We start from the raw sequence: 20,544 nt of genomic DNA, 5'->3' as shown, positions 1-20,544 counted from the left end.
TGAGTTTGAGTTAAGGAATTGGGAGAGGCATGCATTATGCCATTGCAATAATTAGATCATGAATAAACAGATGAAATAGAACAAATTAAGGGCGTATTTGACTGTTTCATATAATTCGAATAGACGTTTGATAGAGTTATTTGGGAATAATCAAATGATGTACTGTTAAAAATAGGAAAATATTGGAATAAGGAGAGGAGGTCAATCTGCAACCTATTAATATCTACGAGACTGCCATCAGGTGGGAGTTAGTGACAAAGAGAGTCCGGATGGGCGGTTTTAGGAAGAGGTGTAAAGCATGGGGTGCCCACTATCACCTGTGCGGTTCAATACGTACATAAGAGTAGGAAATTATTAAAAAGAGGCATTATGAGTCAAAGAATTGGAGATGGGAATGAAATTCTGCAGGAAATATATTAAAAATCAGTTGGGTTTGATTGGATAACCAACATTTACTTTAGCAGTCAGCCAATGAAGGGTTTGCAAGCACTGCTGAGTGAATTTGACATTCGGTACGATGGATATGGGATGAGAATAAATGTAAATTAAACAAAAGTTATGCGGTTATTTCCCAGAAAGAGAAAGGATACAAAGAGAGCAGAAACTATTACTGCCGGTGGAACGGTTTATTCATATCTCGGAAGTGTTTTGGACCAAAATGGTCGCCCGAGTTGAGACGTAAGGAGAATTAAAATTAATAGTGTTAATTTGGGCAGAGAAGCTTTCACTTTATAAGGAGGGAGAGGGAATTAAGATGAGAGGGACGTTTCAGAGTAAGGATGTTTCAAGAAAAGACTCGTTAAACCTTAGATATGAAGCGTAGTTACTTACGGCGCGGAAACGTGGTCATTCAAAAGAAGCAGGATGATTGGAAGCATAGCAGATTGGAGGGTTAATTGAATTGTAATGAGAGTGTGGAAAATGTATGAGTAGGTGTCTTTATTTGGGCGAAATTGAGAACTAATGATCCCTTGGAGATGGATGGCGAGATAAGGTGATTTGGACAGACGACGGAAAACAAACAAATGAAGAGCTAAATACGTTGCGAGGGAAGCTATAACAGTAACAATGGAATAATGCCTTGCTCATCCTTCTACGCATTTATGTCATTTGCAAATGCAACATTATTCAAACATACGATGACATAATTGATTTCTGTGAATATTAATCTTTCCTTTGAGAACCACAAAATCCCGCAACATGGCCTGACGATTCAATCTACCCGCGGCAACAGGATACGCAAGCAAACCGAGATCTCATCTACGTATTCCCGCACGTATATATATGATATGCTTTTGGTTACGAGTTCAATTTGTTCCCCGGGGGACAAGTACACCCGTGATGTGGCATTGCGCGAATAGGGATAGGAAAGGATAGACAGAGAGAGAGAGAGAGGTATCTTTCATAAAACAACATGGCAAACGCATAGTTTTTATTCGTCACAAAGCAAAAGAACAAACTGTGATGTCACGCACACACGATACAAGGGTCCGCTCCCATATCCTTTGCGTTGAGAAACACACACACTCGCGGACAGAACACAAATGAGGAGAGATCACTTTAATATATGTCCACGCAATCTTCAAACACACTCCAAAAAACGAACGATCACCAGCAGAGAACCAAACGCACGCCTCATCGCCGTTGTTTCAAAGACAACTGCGCAACAGTGGATGCGCAGTATGCCTTGTCCGTCACTTTGCGCATGCGCGCTAACACACACACCCAACAATGTGCTCTAACTCGTGTGTTGATGCAAATGTCTCCTTGTTGTGGATTCCAACATTTAGAGATTCCATCGACATGATTCTTTGATTTACACTAACGAATGCCTTGCCCATTTCATTCAACCGCAAACCAATCACATATACACACACTGAGGTATACTTATTCACCTACAAAACTTTAAAGCCTTGCGTATGATTTATCCCATGCACAAGGTGGAAAAACCATGACAGGGATAAGTCAGTCCATACGGTGAACAAGAATTGAGATAAATATCTGAACAAATGACAACCTTTTGTGCTGTTCTAACATTCCTGGGGCACCTTGCGCAAACAGTTTAGGAGTACATACACTCCTTAAAGAAAAGGTTTTCCAGGAAGAAAGTAGCAGGCCTTGTATCTTTCTCTTAGCATTGATCAGGGCCAACTTTCCTTGCGTACGCGCACCGACTATGAATTAAAAAGAGCACCATTGAGTGATGTCACATGCGTTCAAACAGCGATAAATTTCATTCTCACTTGCGTACTCACATTAATCACCCACTAACAACGCAACCAAGTGTCGTAGCCTTGTCAAAAAGAGTTTACAAGGTGAATACCCTTTTTTACCAACATGTCCTCGCGTCAATTGCTTGCGTGACGTGGACCAATCATGAATTAAGTCAAGCACAGGTGATGTTGCGAGGAGAGATGAAGGAAAAAGTCGTAAACTTGCTGCCGCAGGAAGTTGTTTTTTGCGTGCCTATAACTAAAGCCTTCAGCTACAGTCTTGCGCACAGAGCGCAAGGATTGCTATAACAAATGTAATGACTCGTGTGAACCTGAGATATGTTACGACCTAAGTGCGCAAGAGAGAGAGAGAGAGAGATATGAAGTGATGAATACAATTCCATTGTTTTGCGTACGTCCTTGTCTTGGAATCATTGCGCAAAAGCAGGACTTGTTTCAAAGCACAGTTTAGACATGCCTTAAGCACAGTGCGCAACCATTGTGTAACAAGGACAGTGAGATTCATAAAGACCTGGACGCAAAGGGATAAACACTCTGGATTAATCAACCTTTCCTGTCTTTAATAATGCATGCTTGCGTAATGGATGCCTTTGCGCAAAAGCAAACCTTGTCTTACTTGTCTCCTCTAGTTCCACAAGCCTTGCGCAGAGGTAAAAATAACAAACTCACCGCGTTGCGCAGACCCACGCAAGTCTTCAGGCATGCCAGTAACTTACGTTTGGAGGTATAATGTATCAAACCCGTTGCGTTGCGCGTCCTGGTTTCCGGTTTCGTGCGTTAACTCGAGTGACAACGCATATGTATTTTCAGGTACCGGTTCTGCGAGAACTCCTTTCGGCACACGCCGCACACGTGTTTGCTTTCTTCCTTGTGTATCCAAGCGTGGCGCATCAGATCAGACTTCTCGAGGAAGTCCTTCCCGCAGTCAGCGCATTTGAACAGTTTGAGTCCGGCGTGCCGTCTCTTGTGTTGGTTAAGGTGACCACTCTCCGAGAAACACTTGCCGCAAACCTCGCATTCGTATGGTCTTTCTCCGGTGTGCATTCGGTTGTGTCGTATAAGGTGAGAGTTGCGCGCAAACCGCTTGCCGCAAACGCAACACTTGAACGGTTTCTCCCCCGTGTGCGTCATCCTATGTCTTATGAGGTCGTTGTTCTTCGAGAACCTCTTCCCGCAATCTAGACACTCGTACGGACGTTCTCCCGTGTGTGTCCGTCTGTGTATCAACAGGAGAGACTTGTTCGCGAATGATCGCGGACAGTCTGCGCAAGGAAAGGGTCGATCCTTTGGGGTCACCAGTTGAGTCGTCGATCCCTGTACCACTTGCGGTTGTATCGCCTTCCAAAGCGCCATTTGATGATTATTGTTGTTGTTGTTCGAACCGATCGAAGGTTTTCTTTCCGCAAGTTCGATGCCCAATTCCAAAACCATGTCCTCGTGATCCGCCAGAAGCTTGTCCTGTTGCGTAGACAATTGGAATTAGTGATTTTAGGTGAAACAATCTTGAATAAATAAATTATCCTACGAACACAAGCAAATCAACGCTAATGATTCAAAAAAACCAGAGAATATATCGTTTAGCAAAAACCTTTTGAGAGAAATATCTTCCACTCATATTCTTGCATTTAAATATTAAATTATAATATTTAAACCACATTTTTGTGCTTAAATAAAAGAGTAGACAAATGTTTTTTAAAATCTATTTGGTGAGTATTCATAAAAAAGAGCTCTGTACTATGTTCAGATGTACTTAACCCTCTTAAGTGCGGCGGGGATTCCAGGAGTACTTAGTGAGAAGTGCAAAGGGTAATTTAAGAAAATGTATCGCCTTAGGAAAAACAAAATTATGAAGTTATTTGTTTAGATATCCATATGCAGTTTTTTATTAATTTAAAATAAAATATTGTAGTTAATAATGACGTCATACATTTACATCATGTAAAAAATAAATACAATTATTACAGTATTATAAAGTCGAAGAATAGTTTTTGTTAGCAAAAATATTTCGATTTCTTATACAAAACACTAATATATTTTCATCAAAAACATCTTTTTCAATAAAACTACCACATTTAAATAATAAGAAAGAATCAAAAAGACATGTAGAAATAATTATATATAAATAAATATAATAAAATAAATAATATTTAAACCACATTTTTGTGCTTAAATAAAAGAGTAGACAAATGTTTTTTTGGAATCTATTTGGTGAGTATTCATAAAAAAGAGCTCTGTACTATGATGAGATGTACTTAACCCTCTTAGTGCAGCAGGGATTCCAGGGGTACTTAGTGAGAAGTGCAAAGGGTAATTTAGGAAAATGTATCGCCTTAGGAAAAAAAAATGTTAACAAGTTATTTGTTTAGATATCCATATGGAGTTTTTTATTTTAGAATAAAATATTATAGTTATTAATGATATTATACATTTAGGTAATCTGAAAAAATAAATGTAATTATTACAGTATTATAAATTTTTAAGAATATTTTCTTGTAAGCAATAATATTTCAAGTTTTCATACCCATTACTAATATTTTTTTCAAACATTTTTCAATAAAATTACGATATTTAAACATAATAAAGAATTTAAAAGACATGTAGAAAATATTATAAATAAATGAAGAAAAACCAGTTAATTGCAAATTGTTTTTTGGTCAGCCTCTGCATAGTTCGATTTTGTTGAAAAGGCTGATCTCACCTGAGTCAAAAATTGGGACTTTTCCCCTTTCCTTGAGACTGCGGCAATGTGCTTACCATCTAAAGGCAGGAAAAACCAAAGTTCTAACTCACAGAGAACTGCTGACTATGTCATCCAACACAAAGGGCGCAAATGATTAGATAGGATGGATGGCAAGAGACACCAAAATGATTACAAAGCAGTGCTCTCATTTCCATCGTCTCAACAAAGTCTGAATGAGCAGTTATATAGTATATCAACACCACGGCATCATAACACATTCAAGAGATTACAGATGAACACAGATTAATTAGTAGCCTTTCAGTGGCTTTTCAAAGTGTAAAGACCACTCAGAAAATAAAAACGAGCAAACAATTAGGCTGAGCTTCCCGACATGTACAAAACTGAACGTAAAATTATAGTATGAATTATACTTTTTGAATAGCAATTAAAATCAATAATAAAAAATTGAAAAAATAGTGATGTAACTCTATGGAATTCAACCTATCGATAGCACAAAAATCATAAATTATTAAAGAAAAAACCAAAAGTTACAACAATTTAAACAATAGCCTACGCAAGAGGCGATATGTCGGCCCGCCGCACTTTTCGCCAGGGATACGAAAGCTGATATATATCGTCTCGTCGCATTAAGAGGGTTATTATGCATTTGACTTAAGATGGCTGAGACAAGACATGGCAGAGACGGATTAAGATGCAAGGCCTCTTTTAAATGACCTTCTATCCAACCTCCTGTGTTTGAAGTTGATACAACATTGATCGTGTGTGTAATGGTCCATTGTCCTTCCTTACTGATCAGATCAGTCGTTATAAATGTCCCTTTGATAGCTGATGAACTGAATTTAGGAAAATCAACACTGCCCACACTATTTTAACCGTCTCAAGGAGATGGATCCTCACACCAAGCCCCAGAATAGACCCGCACCAATTCAGAGAGTATTGATTGTTTCCCAGTTTGCGACAAACAACTCAATTATCTTGATCCTTTCATCATTTATCCTCTTTATTAATCTAATTAGATATCTGCCCCTTTTGTGACTTCTTCCTATATTCCCATAAAATACAATAAAATGTGATATTTGGAGACATTGTACAGGGTTCGTCCGGAAAATAAGTGTACTGATTTTTTCCCGCTGCTCCAGGCGCGCCCAGCACCGCTCTGACGGGCTGCGATTGGAGGGGGGTATGTTGGCAAGCGACGCTGAAAAAGGCAGTCGGCTCTGAGCTGTGGTGTAGTGAGGAGCTCTGTTAACGCGAACCTCCACGCTCGACCCACGTCACGGAACGCGATGCCGAAGTTTTTGGAGCAGCGTTATCCCATCAAATTTTCGGTAAAGCTTGGGAAATGGTCTACCGAAACTGTCGGTATGATTAACCAGGCTTACGGGGAGTCAGCCATGTCCAGAAACATGATCTTTCGGTGACACAAGATGTTCGTGGAGGGCAGAGAAGAGGTCGACGAGTCTTCGAGAGGTTCCCGATGATGCCTTCGCGGGAGCGTTCCAGGAATGGGAACGCCGCTGGAACAAGTGTATCGACTCACAAGGGTCCTATTTTGAGGAATATTAGCTTACGATATGTAAAAGTGTAATACATTTTTTTTCCTGAGCTCAGTACACTTATTTTCCGGACGAACCCTGTACACCACTTAGGCACAAGATGATATGTGGAAGAGACACAATAAAGGAAATAAACAACGATAAAACTAAAAAGAACCTAACTGCCTTCCAAACGAGTCCGTTTAACAATTGAAAAGAAGATATAATGAGTGATAGCCTACGAATGAAGGAGAGAATACTTTGAAAAGAAAGGGACAACAAAATCATCTATGCTTCGACTCTAAATTAAGAGCAAAATGAAGTCTTTATGGCCTCAGTTTGCATATTCATTGGACAAGACCTCGTAGAGTAACTACTTCCTTGATCAAAAAGTTCCCGGAATAACCACCGTGTGGCGCTCCCATCGTTCCGATTTGAGTTCTGTTTTTTTGTTAAATTGGTACATCTGTTGTTGATATTCCCTTTAAATCTTAGTGTCATAACTTGACATTTGCGAAAGTTACGGTCGGTTTTCGGTATGTCCAATAGTGCTTCCTGCGATTTTTCCATTACTTCCTCTCGGCTGCTAAAACGCGTTCCCCGTAATGGTTTTTTAACTCGATTGAACAGAAAGAAGTCACAGGGAGCCAAATCAGGTGAATTCGGTGGCTGTTGGATGGTATTTGTTGCATTTTTCGTCAAAAAATTACGAATAATGATAGCACTGTGCGACGGTGCGTTATCATGGTGCAAAATCCACGAGTTTTCCGCCCACATTTCTGGTCTCTTTCGGCGAATTGCTTCACGCAAACGTCTCATAACGCCCAAATAATACTCTTTGTTTACTGTCTGGCATTCTGGCAAAAATTCATGATGCACTACACCGTTGTAATCCATGAAAACCGTCAACATTGCCTTCTTTTTTGACTGAAAACGACGTGGTTTTTTTGGTCTCGGCTCATTTGGTGAACGCCATTCACTTGCCTGATGTCTGGATTGCGTGTCGTACTCATAAACCCACGTCTCGTCTCCAGTAATGATCCTTTTGATGAATGTGGGATCGGATTCAGCCTCGCAAATCATGTCTTTTGCGACGTCAACACGGTCTCTTTTTTGCATGAAATTGAGGTCTTTTGGCACCAACTTTGCTGCTACACGACGGAAACCCAAATCATTAACCACAATGTCTTGGGCGGATCCATAGGCAATGTTCAAGTCCTCCGCTATTTCTCTGATGGTTAATTTGCGGTTATTGACCAACATTTCTTTTACTTTATCAATTTTTTCACCGACTTTCGATGTCGATGGTCTGCCACTGCGTTCATCATCTTCGATTGACTCACGACCACTTCTGAACCGCTCGTGCCACTGGTAAACGACCGTTTTTTTTAGAGAATCGTTGCCGAAACACTTTTCCAACATTTCCAACGTCCGTGCGCCACTAAATCCGTTTTTTACGCAAAATTTAATACAAGTTCGTTGTTGCAAATTTAAATCCATTTCTGCAATTGTAAAAAATCGCCAACACACACAGCGATAGATGTACTCTTGGCTACGTAACTTTTGCAAATGTCAAGTTATGACACTAAGATTTAAAGGGAATATCAACAACAGATGTACCAATTTAACAAAAAAAACAGAACTCAAATCGGAACGATGGGAGCGCCACACGGTGGTTATTCCGGGAACTTTTTGATCGAGGTAGTATGTCGGGTCCTGTTTAGTCAGGACATCCACAAGATATTTATTCGGTACTTGTGTCAACCCAAAACCAACCTTAAACAGTACACTTAACAAATAAAAAAATTGTAAACAATTATATGGTGCCCCGAATTGCCATAATCGCAGTGTAACAAGCAATTATTCATCTAAAAGTTTAATTCGCTCGCCTATGTTCTGAATCAACTGATTATACTAAAGGGAATTGTCAATACCGTCAAAAGCACTCTTTAACCGAAAATTACAAGTTGAACACTGCACTTGACGGCATACAAGATGGCACAACCTCCTAATCCTAAAGTTATGGTCCAAGAAACTGATTCCGCCTTATCCATGAAGGTACGAAATCCACATTTAATTAATGGTCAACGCAAACGAATGTTATTTATACCCCCAACAAAGTCAGCTATACTACATACTTACACTACATTACATTAGGGTCGACACATTTAATCGTAGATGAAGTCTTTGTTATTATACAATTGAAGAATGTTGTAAATGCACAGCTTCTAATCAATTAATCTCATTACTATCTCTTATGTGACGTGAATATTGTCTTCCTTTCGCTTCTAGGATATCGAAAGAGGTGAGACCTTGTTGTTAAGAATGAATCTGATCATGTATTTACTCATCGCAACTGATTAAAACAACAACCAAACCACGGATCTCCCCTTGTTGAGTGGATTCATTACCATTCTTCAACAAATCGCACACACACTGAGATGCGATCACAAAAGGAGACAAGAGATTGTATTAACCAGCGCAATTCAGTTTAAACAAAGAGTGTTGGACCACGACGGGTCTTAAGGAACACTGTACTTCAATCTTCTTTAGATGGAATCTTTAACCCTCTTAGTGCGGCGGGCCAATATATCGGCTCTTGCGTAGGCTATTGTTTAAATTGCTGTAACTTATGGTTTTTCCTTTAATAATTTATTGTTTCTTTGCTATCGATAGGTTGAATTCCATACAGTTATAAAACACATTTTTCAATTTTTTATTATTGATTTTAATTGCTATTCAAAAAGTATAATTCATACTATAATTTTACGTTCAGTTTTGTAAATGTCGGGAAGCTCAGCCTAATTGTTTGCTCGTTTTTTCTCTGAGTTGTCTTTTACACTATGAAAAGCCACTGAAAGGCTACTAATTAACCTGTGTTCATCTGTGATCTCTTGAATGTGTTATGTGATATGGTGTTGATATATATAGCTGCTCTTTCAGACTTTGTTGATACAATGGAAATGAGAGCACTGCTTTGTAATCATTTTGGTTTCTCTTGCCGTCCATCCTATCCAATCATTCGCGCCCTGTGTATTGGAACACATTGTCAGCAGTTCTCTGTGAGTTAGAACTTTGGTTTTCTTCTGCCTTTAGATTGTAAGCACATTGCCGCAGTCTCAAGGAAAGGGGAAAAGTCCCAATTTTAAACTCGGTGAGATCAGCCTTTTTCAACAAAATCGAACTATGCAGAGGCCGGCCAAAAAAATTTGCTATTCACTGGTTTTTCTTTATTTATTTATAATATTTCTACATGTCTTTTTGATTCTTTCTTATTATTTTAAATATGGTAGTTTTATTGAAAAAAATGTTTTTATTAAAAATATATTAGTATTGTGTCTAAAAAATCGAAATATTATTGCTAACAAAAATATATTCTTCAAATTTTTTTTACTCTAATAATTCTATTTATTATTTACCAGATGATCTAAATGTATAATATCATTAATGACTATAATATTTTATTATAAAATAAAAAAACTGTACATGGATATCTAAAGAAATAACTTCACAATGTTTTTTTTCCCTAAGGTGATACATTTTCTTAAATTACCCTTCGTACTTCTCACTAAGTACCCCTGGAATCCCCACTGTACTAAGAGGGTTAAGAACAAAAGAGGAATTGCAACACTCTCAACCTGGTCGGCCCTCAGAGCCTAACAAAAGAGTTAAACCCATCATCTATCTATTCATCTCCATTTTATTATCTTCATTGCTCTCGTTATTCGTCATGGAATCACACCCACCTTTGCGTCCGCTAGGTCCAGGAGGCCAGTGGTGTCCTCGTCAAACGAACTGTGCTGGGTCACTTCCTCCTCGATGGTCTTGAGGATCACCTGCGGGAGACAAGACCGTACACACACCACGCCAAACGTCAATTCCAAACATCAACCGCGGCATCTCCCTTCTTCCACACACAAACACACAAGTGATCGAACAGTGTTCATTTGGACAGAGGGGAATTGCAAACCAATGCAAAACGTGCATTGCCCCGACGTTGGCGTCAGTACCCACGACGACACCTTATCCCATCGCTCAAGGCTACTGCATTGTGGGAAAACAATCCAGGGATCAAGGGACTCTCTCGCATGGATTGGGGATACGTCAACACGCATTTAAGCACTTCCCGATAAAACCATTCCCGTCAATAGATCAACCATTCTCCCTCAAAGAGGTCACCACAGTTGTGATTCGGTACCATTCTGTATTTGTGGTACAGCCGTCCATAGACAACTGTTTTGTCCCGCAAACACTCTGTTAGTGCCATCAACTGACCAATCGCTCTTTCAATTCATTCAAAAACACAAATAAACGTGGGGAACAAACTATACACTGCTTAAGAAATCAGATAACACATCAAAAGTACTCATTTTATGCACAAATTGATATAATATAATCTCTATCAAATTAAAATGCCATAAACATGCCATCTTCCCCTTTCACACTTCCACAACACATTTCCCAAGCAAATAAACTAATACTACATTCCCAAAATCACAGTTTCGACGCCCCTAATTCCACATCCAATCCATTTCCTCCCCCCCCTGCTTCTAGTCTAATTAAGAGAACCACACACGACTCAGGGCATCTCATCCAAAGGGCCATCGACGTCTCATGTATTCACTGAAATTATTCGAATTTAACCCTCCTTCAACAAACACTGCACCAAACCAATCTAAATATATATTATATAGTCTCGGCCATCCTTGTAAACCGTAATGACCCCACCAACCGTAAATGCCATGGCACCATATTTGTACCAACTCCATAAGACCCATTCCAAATCATTACCACACAACTTCCTCCGCTCGCGAGACATTAACGTACGTCAGTTGACATTAGTTGGTCGGTACATGCCAGGATGGCACTGATTGCAATGTGTTAGCAGTGGATATGCATTCCCCTTTTGTCCTTTGTAGCCTTTGGTGACGAGAGCACCTGTACAGCGCAGTGCAAGCATTGAACAAGCGTCGAAGGAGGTCAATACAACAGTTTCAGAGTGTCAAAATCTTTCACCTTGACCGAGATTCGAACCTGGACCCTCAAGGATGTTTGCTGAGTGCTTTATCCAGTGAAGCTATCAAGGCGTCATCTTAAACTCTGTAATTTAGGGGGGATTATATAGTAACAAGATGTTGTGATGAAATACCGTGCATTACAATGTCACAGGCATCCGTAGTCGTGTAGGACATGCCGCAGTCCACACGGTTTATGAGCCAACTTTCAAACACTTAGGCTATTTATACTTTTGACACAAATTCCAAAGAAACTGAGCCAGTCAAGCTATGGATGCGTTCTCGTGAAACAATTTCCGAGTTTCAGAGAGGACGCCTAGGTAGCTTAACTGGCTAAAAGCACTTGGCCGGACATCTAGAGGGATCTGGGTTCGAATCCCGGTCAAGGCGAATGATTTTTACACTCTGAAACTGTTGCATTGTCATTCAGTTTTGCAAAAGATCCAAGTTTAACTTTTTCACTCAAAGTTTATAGTGATTACTGGGCGATATATAAATTAAGGGGAGATGATCAGTTTGCGTTAAGGAATTGGGAGAGGCATGCATTATGCCATTGCGGTAATGAGATCATGAATAAACAGATGAAATAGAACAAATTAAGGGCGTATTTGACTGTTTCGCACAATTCGACAAGGGTTTTGATAGAGTTATTTTGGAGAATAATCAATTTATGTACTGTTAGAAATAGGAAGACATTGGAATAAGGACAGGAGGTCAATCAGCAATCTATTAATATCTATCAGTCTGCTATCGGGAGTCTTCTGCCGCAGTTTCTCTTGAGTTAGTCGAGGGAGAGGTGTGTTTGTGTGTGTTGTGGAGGGACGTCTCACCTGAGGGTAGAGTTCCTGGCCTATCTCCACATCCGGCTGCTCTATCTTCACGTGGCCCACGTCCATCTGGAAGCAAACACAACTGCGTTACACTCATAAAGCACAACGGACACATTCAGAACTCTAAATGTTTGCAATTTTCAAATGTCACCAGTTATCGTACATTTCCCCAAACCCTCGTTTAAGACTCATTATTTGTGATTCCTTTGAGGTCAAAGTTTAATGATAATATTTACACCCACAGCTCAATTATTGTTCCTGAAAATGAATCATTTAACAAGTGATTTTTTAAATAACCAATCACTTTAGTTTATGTTTATCACTTGTTCCGCAAGCCTTGTTGTCTCTGGTCATCGCGCATTTTGCCAAAATTCCACTCAGACTTATTGCTAAGCGACTATCTTATTGCAAAGATTACTAATATTTTGAGAATAATTTTGAAAGTAACCTATAAAAGAAATAACACCAAGATGAAGACAGCCGTAAAACAATTAAAACAAGAGATTAAATGAAAATTGAATTCACTGAAAATTGGAAACAACGAAACAGAATTCATTGATTATCTTCGAACAAATGATAAAATTATAAAGGGAGAATTATTATCAGGTAATCTTCCGGTTAAGGTAGGTTTTTGGATGGACATAATTACTAATTTAATAATTTGTGACCCCTAGCAAAACACAACATCCTACTTTACATCAGGTCCCTCTTCAGCTCTGAGTACTTCCTTCATCCCGTCCAACATCCCTATCCTGTTCCTTCCCTTTCCTCGTTTGTCCATCATTCTCCCCTCAATTACAGTCTTCAACATCCCACTATTGCCAATCAATACCCCCTTCATCCACTTTTCCTGCCTCCTCCTCAGTAATATCTCCCAACAAACCCCCCTCTTCGCCCACCATACCTAGCTATACGTCCTTATTTGTTTTCTTCTCTGTCCATTTCACCTTCTCCATTCTTCTCCACACCCACATTATATCTACAATAGCCTCCAGTCTACGTCTATCCTCCTGCTTCAATGACCACGTTTCCATAGCCACACACAGAACTACGCTCCAAATTAAAGTTTTATGAGTCTTTTCTTAACATCCTTACCCAACATCCCTCTCATCTTAACTCCCTCCTCCTTTTAGTGAAAGCCTCTTTGCCTAATCGCGCAATTCTTCTCCTTACGTCCCTACTACTTACTTTGACACCATGTTGGTCCACATAACAAACACTTTCTGAGATACGTATTAAACTGTTCTACTTGCAAATTCCAAAGAAACTGCGGGAGATGCCGCAACAGTAACTTTTAACGGAGTCATCCGCTCTGATGTGCATTTCAATGCAACAATTTCAGAGTGTAAAAATCATTCGCCTTAACTGGGATTCGAACCCAGATCCCTCAATATCCGGTTGAGTGCTTTAGCCACTTAAGCTACCGAGTTTAAGCTACCAAAATTTCAGAGTTTATGAGGACGCCTCGGTAGCTTAAGTGGCTAAAGCACTCAACCGGATATTGAGGGATCTGGGTTCGAGTCCCAGTCAAGGCGAATGATTTTTACACTCTGAAATTGTTGCACTGTCCTACTTGCTCTAGTTTTCGCCCTCCTATTTAAACGTTTAGCTTAGCCTTTTTTCTTTCTAGAAAATGGCATAACCTTTTGAAATGAAATTATAGGTTTCATAATTCCACACGCTTCATTTAAAGACACGACCCAAGGTTTTGATGTTGAGCGTCAAAGTCATGTGGTCCTCATGGAAGGAAAATTGGGGTATATGTATACTTTCTGATCAAAGGAGGGGGTTGTTCAGAGATGGAGGGTGGTGGGGTGACAATTAAATGATCTGAGGGGTCCCATAAAAGAAAGCACAACAAAGAAGACAGTCGTATAATAATCAAAACAAGAGCATAAATTGAGAGAGTAACCTCAATGAAAATTGAAAAAACAATGTGTGTGAGCGTGGCTGTTCTAGCTTGCGTATATACAAGATAGCATCGGTTGAAGTGGACAATTTGCTCTCTATTCTACAGAACAAGGACAAGATTAAGGAGACGAACGCTTCACGGGAATTGACAAGAATATCTACGCAACTGACAAGTATTCCCAACAATGCCAAAGCGGATACTTCTCGTATGGATACCAAAAAATCAAATTCTATGCGACACCAGTAAGAAGAACATCATTTATGAGAAGTGGAAACCGATTAATGCTGACATCTTTAAGGAGAACACTTAATTAAACAATAAACTAATTATTTAAACACCTTTTGGTGCATCTAAAATTTTAATTTCAAGTTCAGAATTCGAATTCAATTTGAAAACTATATTTCTTTATCAACTGAGCGTGAAATGCAAAAAGACCAGTGCACCCATAGCTTCAATAACAACACTAAACAGAAATTAGCACACACGGGTTGATCGAAAACAGACAGGACTGTTTTAATTCTGCGCAAACCGATCAACGGATCGAAATGAGACCCTGTGTGCCATCTAGTGACACATCTGACGACTAAAACGAGAGGCGTTGTGTTTGTTTCAGTCGAATCAGTATGTGGTACTTATCTTAACCTGTTCGTCTCAACATACGAGGTGACTGTATTTCCGAAGTGCATATTAAACTGTTCTTCCTGCTCTAGTTTAAATGCCCTCCTATTTTAATGCTTAGCTGAAGCCTTTTTCTTTCTAGAAAATCGCAAAACCTTTGTTTTATTAATATTGTTTTTCATCCCTTAAATCTGTCGCACTGAATTTCCAATTCACTCAGCAATGCTTGCAGCCCCTCTACTGGCTGACTGACATTAACTAAAGCTTGGTCATTCAATCAAACCCAACTGATTTCAAATGAATTCCCCTCCTACTTTCAATCCTACCCCCAGTTCTACCCATAATGCCTCTCTTTAATCATTTCCTCTGCATACAGGTTGAACAGCAACGGTGATAATGGACACCCCATGCCTTACACCTCTTCCTAACACTCCCCAACCTGACTCCCTGTTCCCCACTCGCACCTGATAGCAGTCTGAGACATGTACAGGTTGCGAAGATTAGCCTCCTTTCCCTATTCCAATCTATTCCTATTTTCTGCAATATACTCACTAGTTTTTTCCCAATCCACTCTGCCAAACTCTTTTTAGAAGTCTACGAAACAGGCAAATACCTCCTGGTTGTATTCTATATTCCTCTCCGTCCGTTAAGGCCCTCATTACTGCAATTGCATTCACATATACAGTGAACGTCCCTCCACATACATACTGAACAACAACGGTGATAATGGACACCCCATGCCTTACACCTCTTCCTAAAGCACTGCCCATCCGGCCTCCCTGTTCCCCACTCGCAACTGAGCAGTATGAGACATGCACAAGTTGCGAAGATTAGCCTCCTTTCCCTATTCCAATCTATTCCTATTTTCCGCAGAATACTCATTAGTTTTTCCCAATTCACTCTATCAAATGCCTTTTTCGAAATCTACGAAACAGGCAAATACCTCCTGGTTGCGTACTACATATTCCTCTCTATCTGTTATGGCCGAAATTACAGCAATTGCATCACACGCGTGCCTCTCCCCTTCTTGAATACAAACTGATAATCCCTTAACTAATATTTTGTCCGATAACCTCTGTAATATTTGAGTGAGAGGGTTGAACTTGATCATCTGTAAGCAAAACTGATTTTATAAATAAATCCCCTCCTATTTATACTCCCATCTCTTCCCATAATTCCTCACCACATACATCTTAAACAGCACAGGAGACAAATGACACCCTTATCCTATCCCTTTTACAAAAACACCGTCTTCTGAAGCACTACAAGCCGATCATATCAATGCGCATTGTGCCCCACAAGGATAAATGTTGCCCTCACCGAATCATTGAGCATGTTTCCCTGTTGATGCTGCTGTTGCTGAGCAATCATGCATTCATTCTGATGAAGACGATTCTCGAATGCAATCTTCGAGTCGATGCACTGACGTTTAAACCTCTTGAAGTCCGTTAATTTCTCGAGGCAGCCCGGACAAATGCACCAAGGAATCCCGGCCATCTTGGAAACCTGTCGAGGGAAAATAAACACCGAAAAATTAAGGGAAAAACACACAAAAAAAACTACTTCTGCATACTTAGGCAGTACGCTAATTGTACAATTTCAAAATTACACAAGTGTGCGCGAAGCTGGCGTCGAAAGACTAGAGCGAGGAACAAAAACTATCGCGGGTGGAAATTTTCTCGCAAGAAATTTAGGACTGCGTTCATGAAGATGAAGTCTTTCTCGAAAAAATTAATTACCTCAAAGGATAGCTCAAAAGGAGCTCAAAGGATATCGGTTCGACTCCATCGAGGCGGTTCAAGCGGCGACGACAAAGGTTCTCTCAACAATATTCCGGGAAATCGGGCCTTTTAACTTCAAGCGGGCTTTTAACGAGAGGCAGACGCGCTTAACTAAAAATGTATCGATGCAGGAGGAATGTATTTTGAAGATTATTAAGTTATTGTAATGATAACTGCAACTGATTTTTGGAACCAGTCCCGATACCTATTTTACGGACCCTGTACACTTCCAAAACACGTATAAACCGTTACACCGGCTCTAGTTTTTGCCCAGCCATTATAACATTTAACTTAGCCTTTTTCTTCCTGAAAAATCGCATTAATTTTGCTTTAATTACATTTATTCCCATCCCATATCTGTCGCAATGAATTTCCGATTCACACACCAATGTTCGCCACTTCCTTCATTGTCCGACGGACAAACTACTGAGTTTAATCATTCAATCAAACCTAACAGATTTTCAATGAATTCCCTATCGACTTTCATTCCTATCTCCAGTTCTTCTACACAAAATGAATCTTTAATCATTTCCTCCGCACATATATAAACGTTGAACGGCACAGGTAATAATTGACACCCCATGCCTCACTCCTCTTCCCATAACTATCCATCCGGACTGTCTCTGTCCCTAACTCGCACCTGGTAGCAGTCTGATAGATATTAATATGTTATAAAGATTCAACCCCTATCCCTATTCTAATAAACTCCTATTTTCTGCAAAATATTCATTAGTTTTTCCATATTCACTCTATCAAATACCTTTACAAAAACTACACAACAGCCAAATACGTCCCGATTGTATGCTATCTTCCTATTGATTAGTGATATAATCAATCGTCAATAGCGAAATAATAAATGGCTACAATTAATTACATATGTATATCATTATATAGTACGTACCTTCAAAAATGCACACGCATATGATGCACATTCAAAATTTTCCAATTACAATGTGATGAGATAAATTCCATATTTTATTGGCCCAACAACCATCAACATGTATTCATTTGCGCAAACACACTGAATAATGTCCATCTGCTCAATGCCCCAGCCCACCAAATTACTCTGAATATGCAATACTTCACGAGTTTTGTCACAATTAACATTTAAACAGCCCTCCTCTGTAAATAACCTTCAAACCGATACATCATTCGTATATTTCACTTGATGCGCGACAGCTAAAGCTGAATTTGTTCCGCGTAAAACAAATCTTTTGTTAAATCAAACGTTTTGTTATGAATCGCTTCAATAGAGTGCTACCATAAACTAAGGCCATGTAAAGATAGATGAAAGAACGAAAATATGTAATGAATAGTACAAATTTGCAATGGATCAGGAATACTTTACGATTTTAGTCAACCAGACTTCACATTTACATACCTATACATCAACGAACCAGGTTTAAATCGTTGAAAAACACAACCAATTTTCCGTTCAGAACGCTGAGTTGTTAAATTGAATCCATAAATAAAGTCACATGATTCCAAGACTGATATTTAAGTATTGTATATATTGAATATGGCCACTGACCCTGAGACAACAACATCAATTGTATTTACATTGCCATGGCAACATTTCATAACATACGTCAAAACCGTTTGAAAACAATGAATCACCCTGTCGCTTTTAAGTTTAGACGAAGTATTTCCTTGCAGAAAGACTACTACTGCATAACTTAATACAATCTATACCATTTTCCAAAGCTTAAAACTTAACCGTCTTCATATCAAACAAACTACAAGCCTGACGAACAAGGAACATGGTTAAAAATTAAGATGTGACAACTGAAAATCCACACGTGAAAATGTTTCCTCCACAATTCAACCCTTTCTTTGATTAATATGATTGAATCAATTGGCTTAAAATCGGAGATGGTGTTGATACTGACAACACTGGCTATAAACATTCAATTGACCATCATCTTAAGGCATACAAAAATTTTAATATCAATGCACATAAATCACATGAAATACACCATCAGGACTGAATCACCTTACCGTAAAACTTACCCAGACAAAAGGAACAGCCAAACCAAACAACAGATACAGTTCAAGCTATTAAAATCCAAAGCATAGGACATTAAAGTCAAATCAAATCGATCTGTGGTGAATTGAAACTTTCAAACGAGCACATATGTGTTTCATAGCCCAATGCAAAAGTGTTTTAAACCTTTACATTTCCGAGCTATGTCCAACTAATGCTCAGGATTAGCAGGACCATTTCTGATGGAATGATAACAGATTAAACAAGGATCTTCTGAATAGACCCATCATATGACCACATGTTCAAATGAAACAACACTTAAAATTAATGTCAAACCATTTATACTACCGTCGTGTCGTAAACTGCTTACCAATTAACATAACTTACTTTAAACTGAAGTAAATCCTCTATCGCTTCCTTGATTATATATCCTTGTTCACCATTTTCTTCAAAGATGTCAACCAAACATTGCCCGTTGCAAAGACATAGTCTGCACAGAGTATACTTGTACAATGGATCCATTTCAGCGGTTTTATCCGATTTGCAGTGGAAGAGTAAAGAGAGGCGAAACAGCTCAGTTTGCGCTGCTGAAATGGCTTATATTGGGAAGAACATCATTCACCAATGAGCTGGACAGAGCGACCTACATAAATACAAGTCCACTGGGAAAATAAATAGTAAATATGTTCGGTGAGGAATTGTTAACAATTAATGTTGCCTCCAGCATCGCTAATGGACGGCAAATACGACCATACTAATAAAATACAGCTGTACTACCCTAATGCGCATGAACAAATCACTTACGAAATGCGTTACAAAATATCATCCGTGATGCTTACCCTACTATGGCGGTCTTTTAAAAATATCCCAAGAATATTATCTAATTATTTCATTCCTGCGCTCATGTAGACAGTGCAGTAATGTCAACTTGTAGTGATGGTGAGTTTAATTTTGAAAATACAAGTGATTTGGCTTGTCGCTTCGTCTATTTTGATTAAGGGGCTAATCATCAGCACAGGCACATATCTTTGCCATTGGAAAAACACAAATAAACTTAATAATATCAAATATTTTCTTGTTTTTGTGTATGAATCATTTGCTTTGTCACATCAAAATCATTTCACGTGATAAAACTGTCATTCTAACATTTGTTGGTTTGCAAATAACGAAAAGGAATTAGGAATATAAACTGGAAACTCAGTTAGATGAGTCATTGTCCTCTTCAATTGTACATTTAAAAAAAAAGTAGTCAATCTCAGGAGGTAATTCACTTCCTTTCCTGATATTTCTAGCACTATTGGACACTCATAAAAATAGTTAAATGGTAGAATTAATTAAAACTAAAAAAAGTCATCAAGCAATCGTAGGGCATAAGATGTAATAGCATTAATTTGCGATCTTTTTTCACCATAAGATCAACGCATTTTCCAGATGGTCATTTAAAACAACTAGTAAGAATAAACGAGGGCGATTCGAAAAGTAAGGTCTCCTATTTTTATTTCATGAAAAATAAAATTTATTCTCTCAACTTTGCGTACATCGTTGGAAAGGTTGAGCTTTTAGCTATTTTATCTACGAAGTCGCCTTGACGATCAATCACTTTTTGCATCTCCTTGTAAGCAGATTTTTATTAATACCGGAATCGTACATTTCTCATGTCAGATGACTGCTTCTTTCACTTTTCCTCGTCTGACTTGAATTTCTGTCCTCCTAAGGTGTTTATTTGTGAGTGGGAAACGAGTGGTAGTCTCTGTGGGGGGGCAACGTCCACCGGGCTCTAAGGAGAGTGGTCGATGATATATCCCAGCAGCCGAATTCATTGAGTAGGGTGGTCACCGTTTGATGTGAAGACATGTATTGTCATGATATGCAAACACACTCCTCCTTTAAGTGAGGAGACACACCTTGTTTGTAACTTAATTGACCTCAAGACA

The 20,544-nt window shown here is 39.0% G+C and overlaps 1 protein-coding gene across 1 annotated transcript; it reads right to left on the bottom strand.

Moving 5' to 3' along the window:
* Nucleotides 1-1,422: 1,422 nt before the first annotated feature.
* Nucleotides 1,423-19,368, bottom strand: LOC139687091 (uncharacterized). The gene is made up of 5 exons (XM_071584198.1): nt 18,998-19,368; nt 16,166-16,351; nt 12,316-12,381; nt 10,217-10,306; nt 1,423-3,692 (listed from the first exon to the last, which is right to left on the bottom strand). Exons 1-5 carry the CDS (start codon nt 19,130-19,132, stop codon nt 3,012-3,014), a joined length of 1,158 nt encoding a protein of 385 aa, XP_071440299.1. The 5' UTR covers nt 19,133-19,368; the 3' UTR covers nt 1,423-3,011.
* Nucleotides 19,369-20,544: the final 1,176 nt, after the last annotated feature.

This window comes from Hetaerina americana, unplaced genomic scaffold (genome assembly GCF_022747635.1).
Source record: "Hetaerina americana unplaced genomic scaffold, ioHetAmer1.1.p SCAF_161, whole genome shotgun sequence".
Classification (NCBI taxonomy): domain Eukaryota; kingdom Metazoa; phylum Arthropoda; class Insecta; order Odonata; family Calopterygidae; genus Hetaerina; species Hetaerina americana.
This window is presented reverse-complemented; position numbering and strand designations above follow the sequence as displayed.

What these genes read in the sequence shown, in the direction of transcription:
- LOC139687091 (XM_071584198.1), bottom strand. Translation starts at nt 19,132, where the DNA reads ATGGATCCATTGTACAAGTATACTCTGTGCAGACTATGTCTTTGCAAC. An exon ending in GAAACATGCTCAATGATTCG is followed by an intron (nt 12,382 to 16,165) that starts GTGAGGGCAACA and finishes GTTTGCTTCCAG; the next exon opens with ATGGACGTGGGCCACGTGAA. An exon ending in TGGACCTAGCGGACGCAAAG is followed by an intron (nt 3,693 to 10,216) that starts GTGGGTGTGATT and finishes TCTACGCAACAG; the next exon opens with GACAAGCTTCTGGCGGATCA.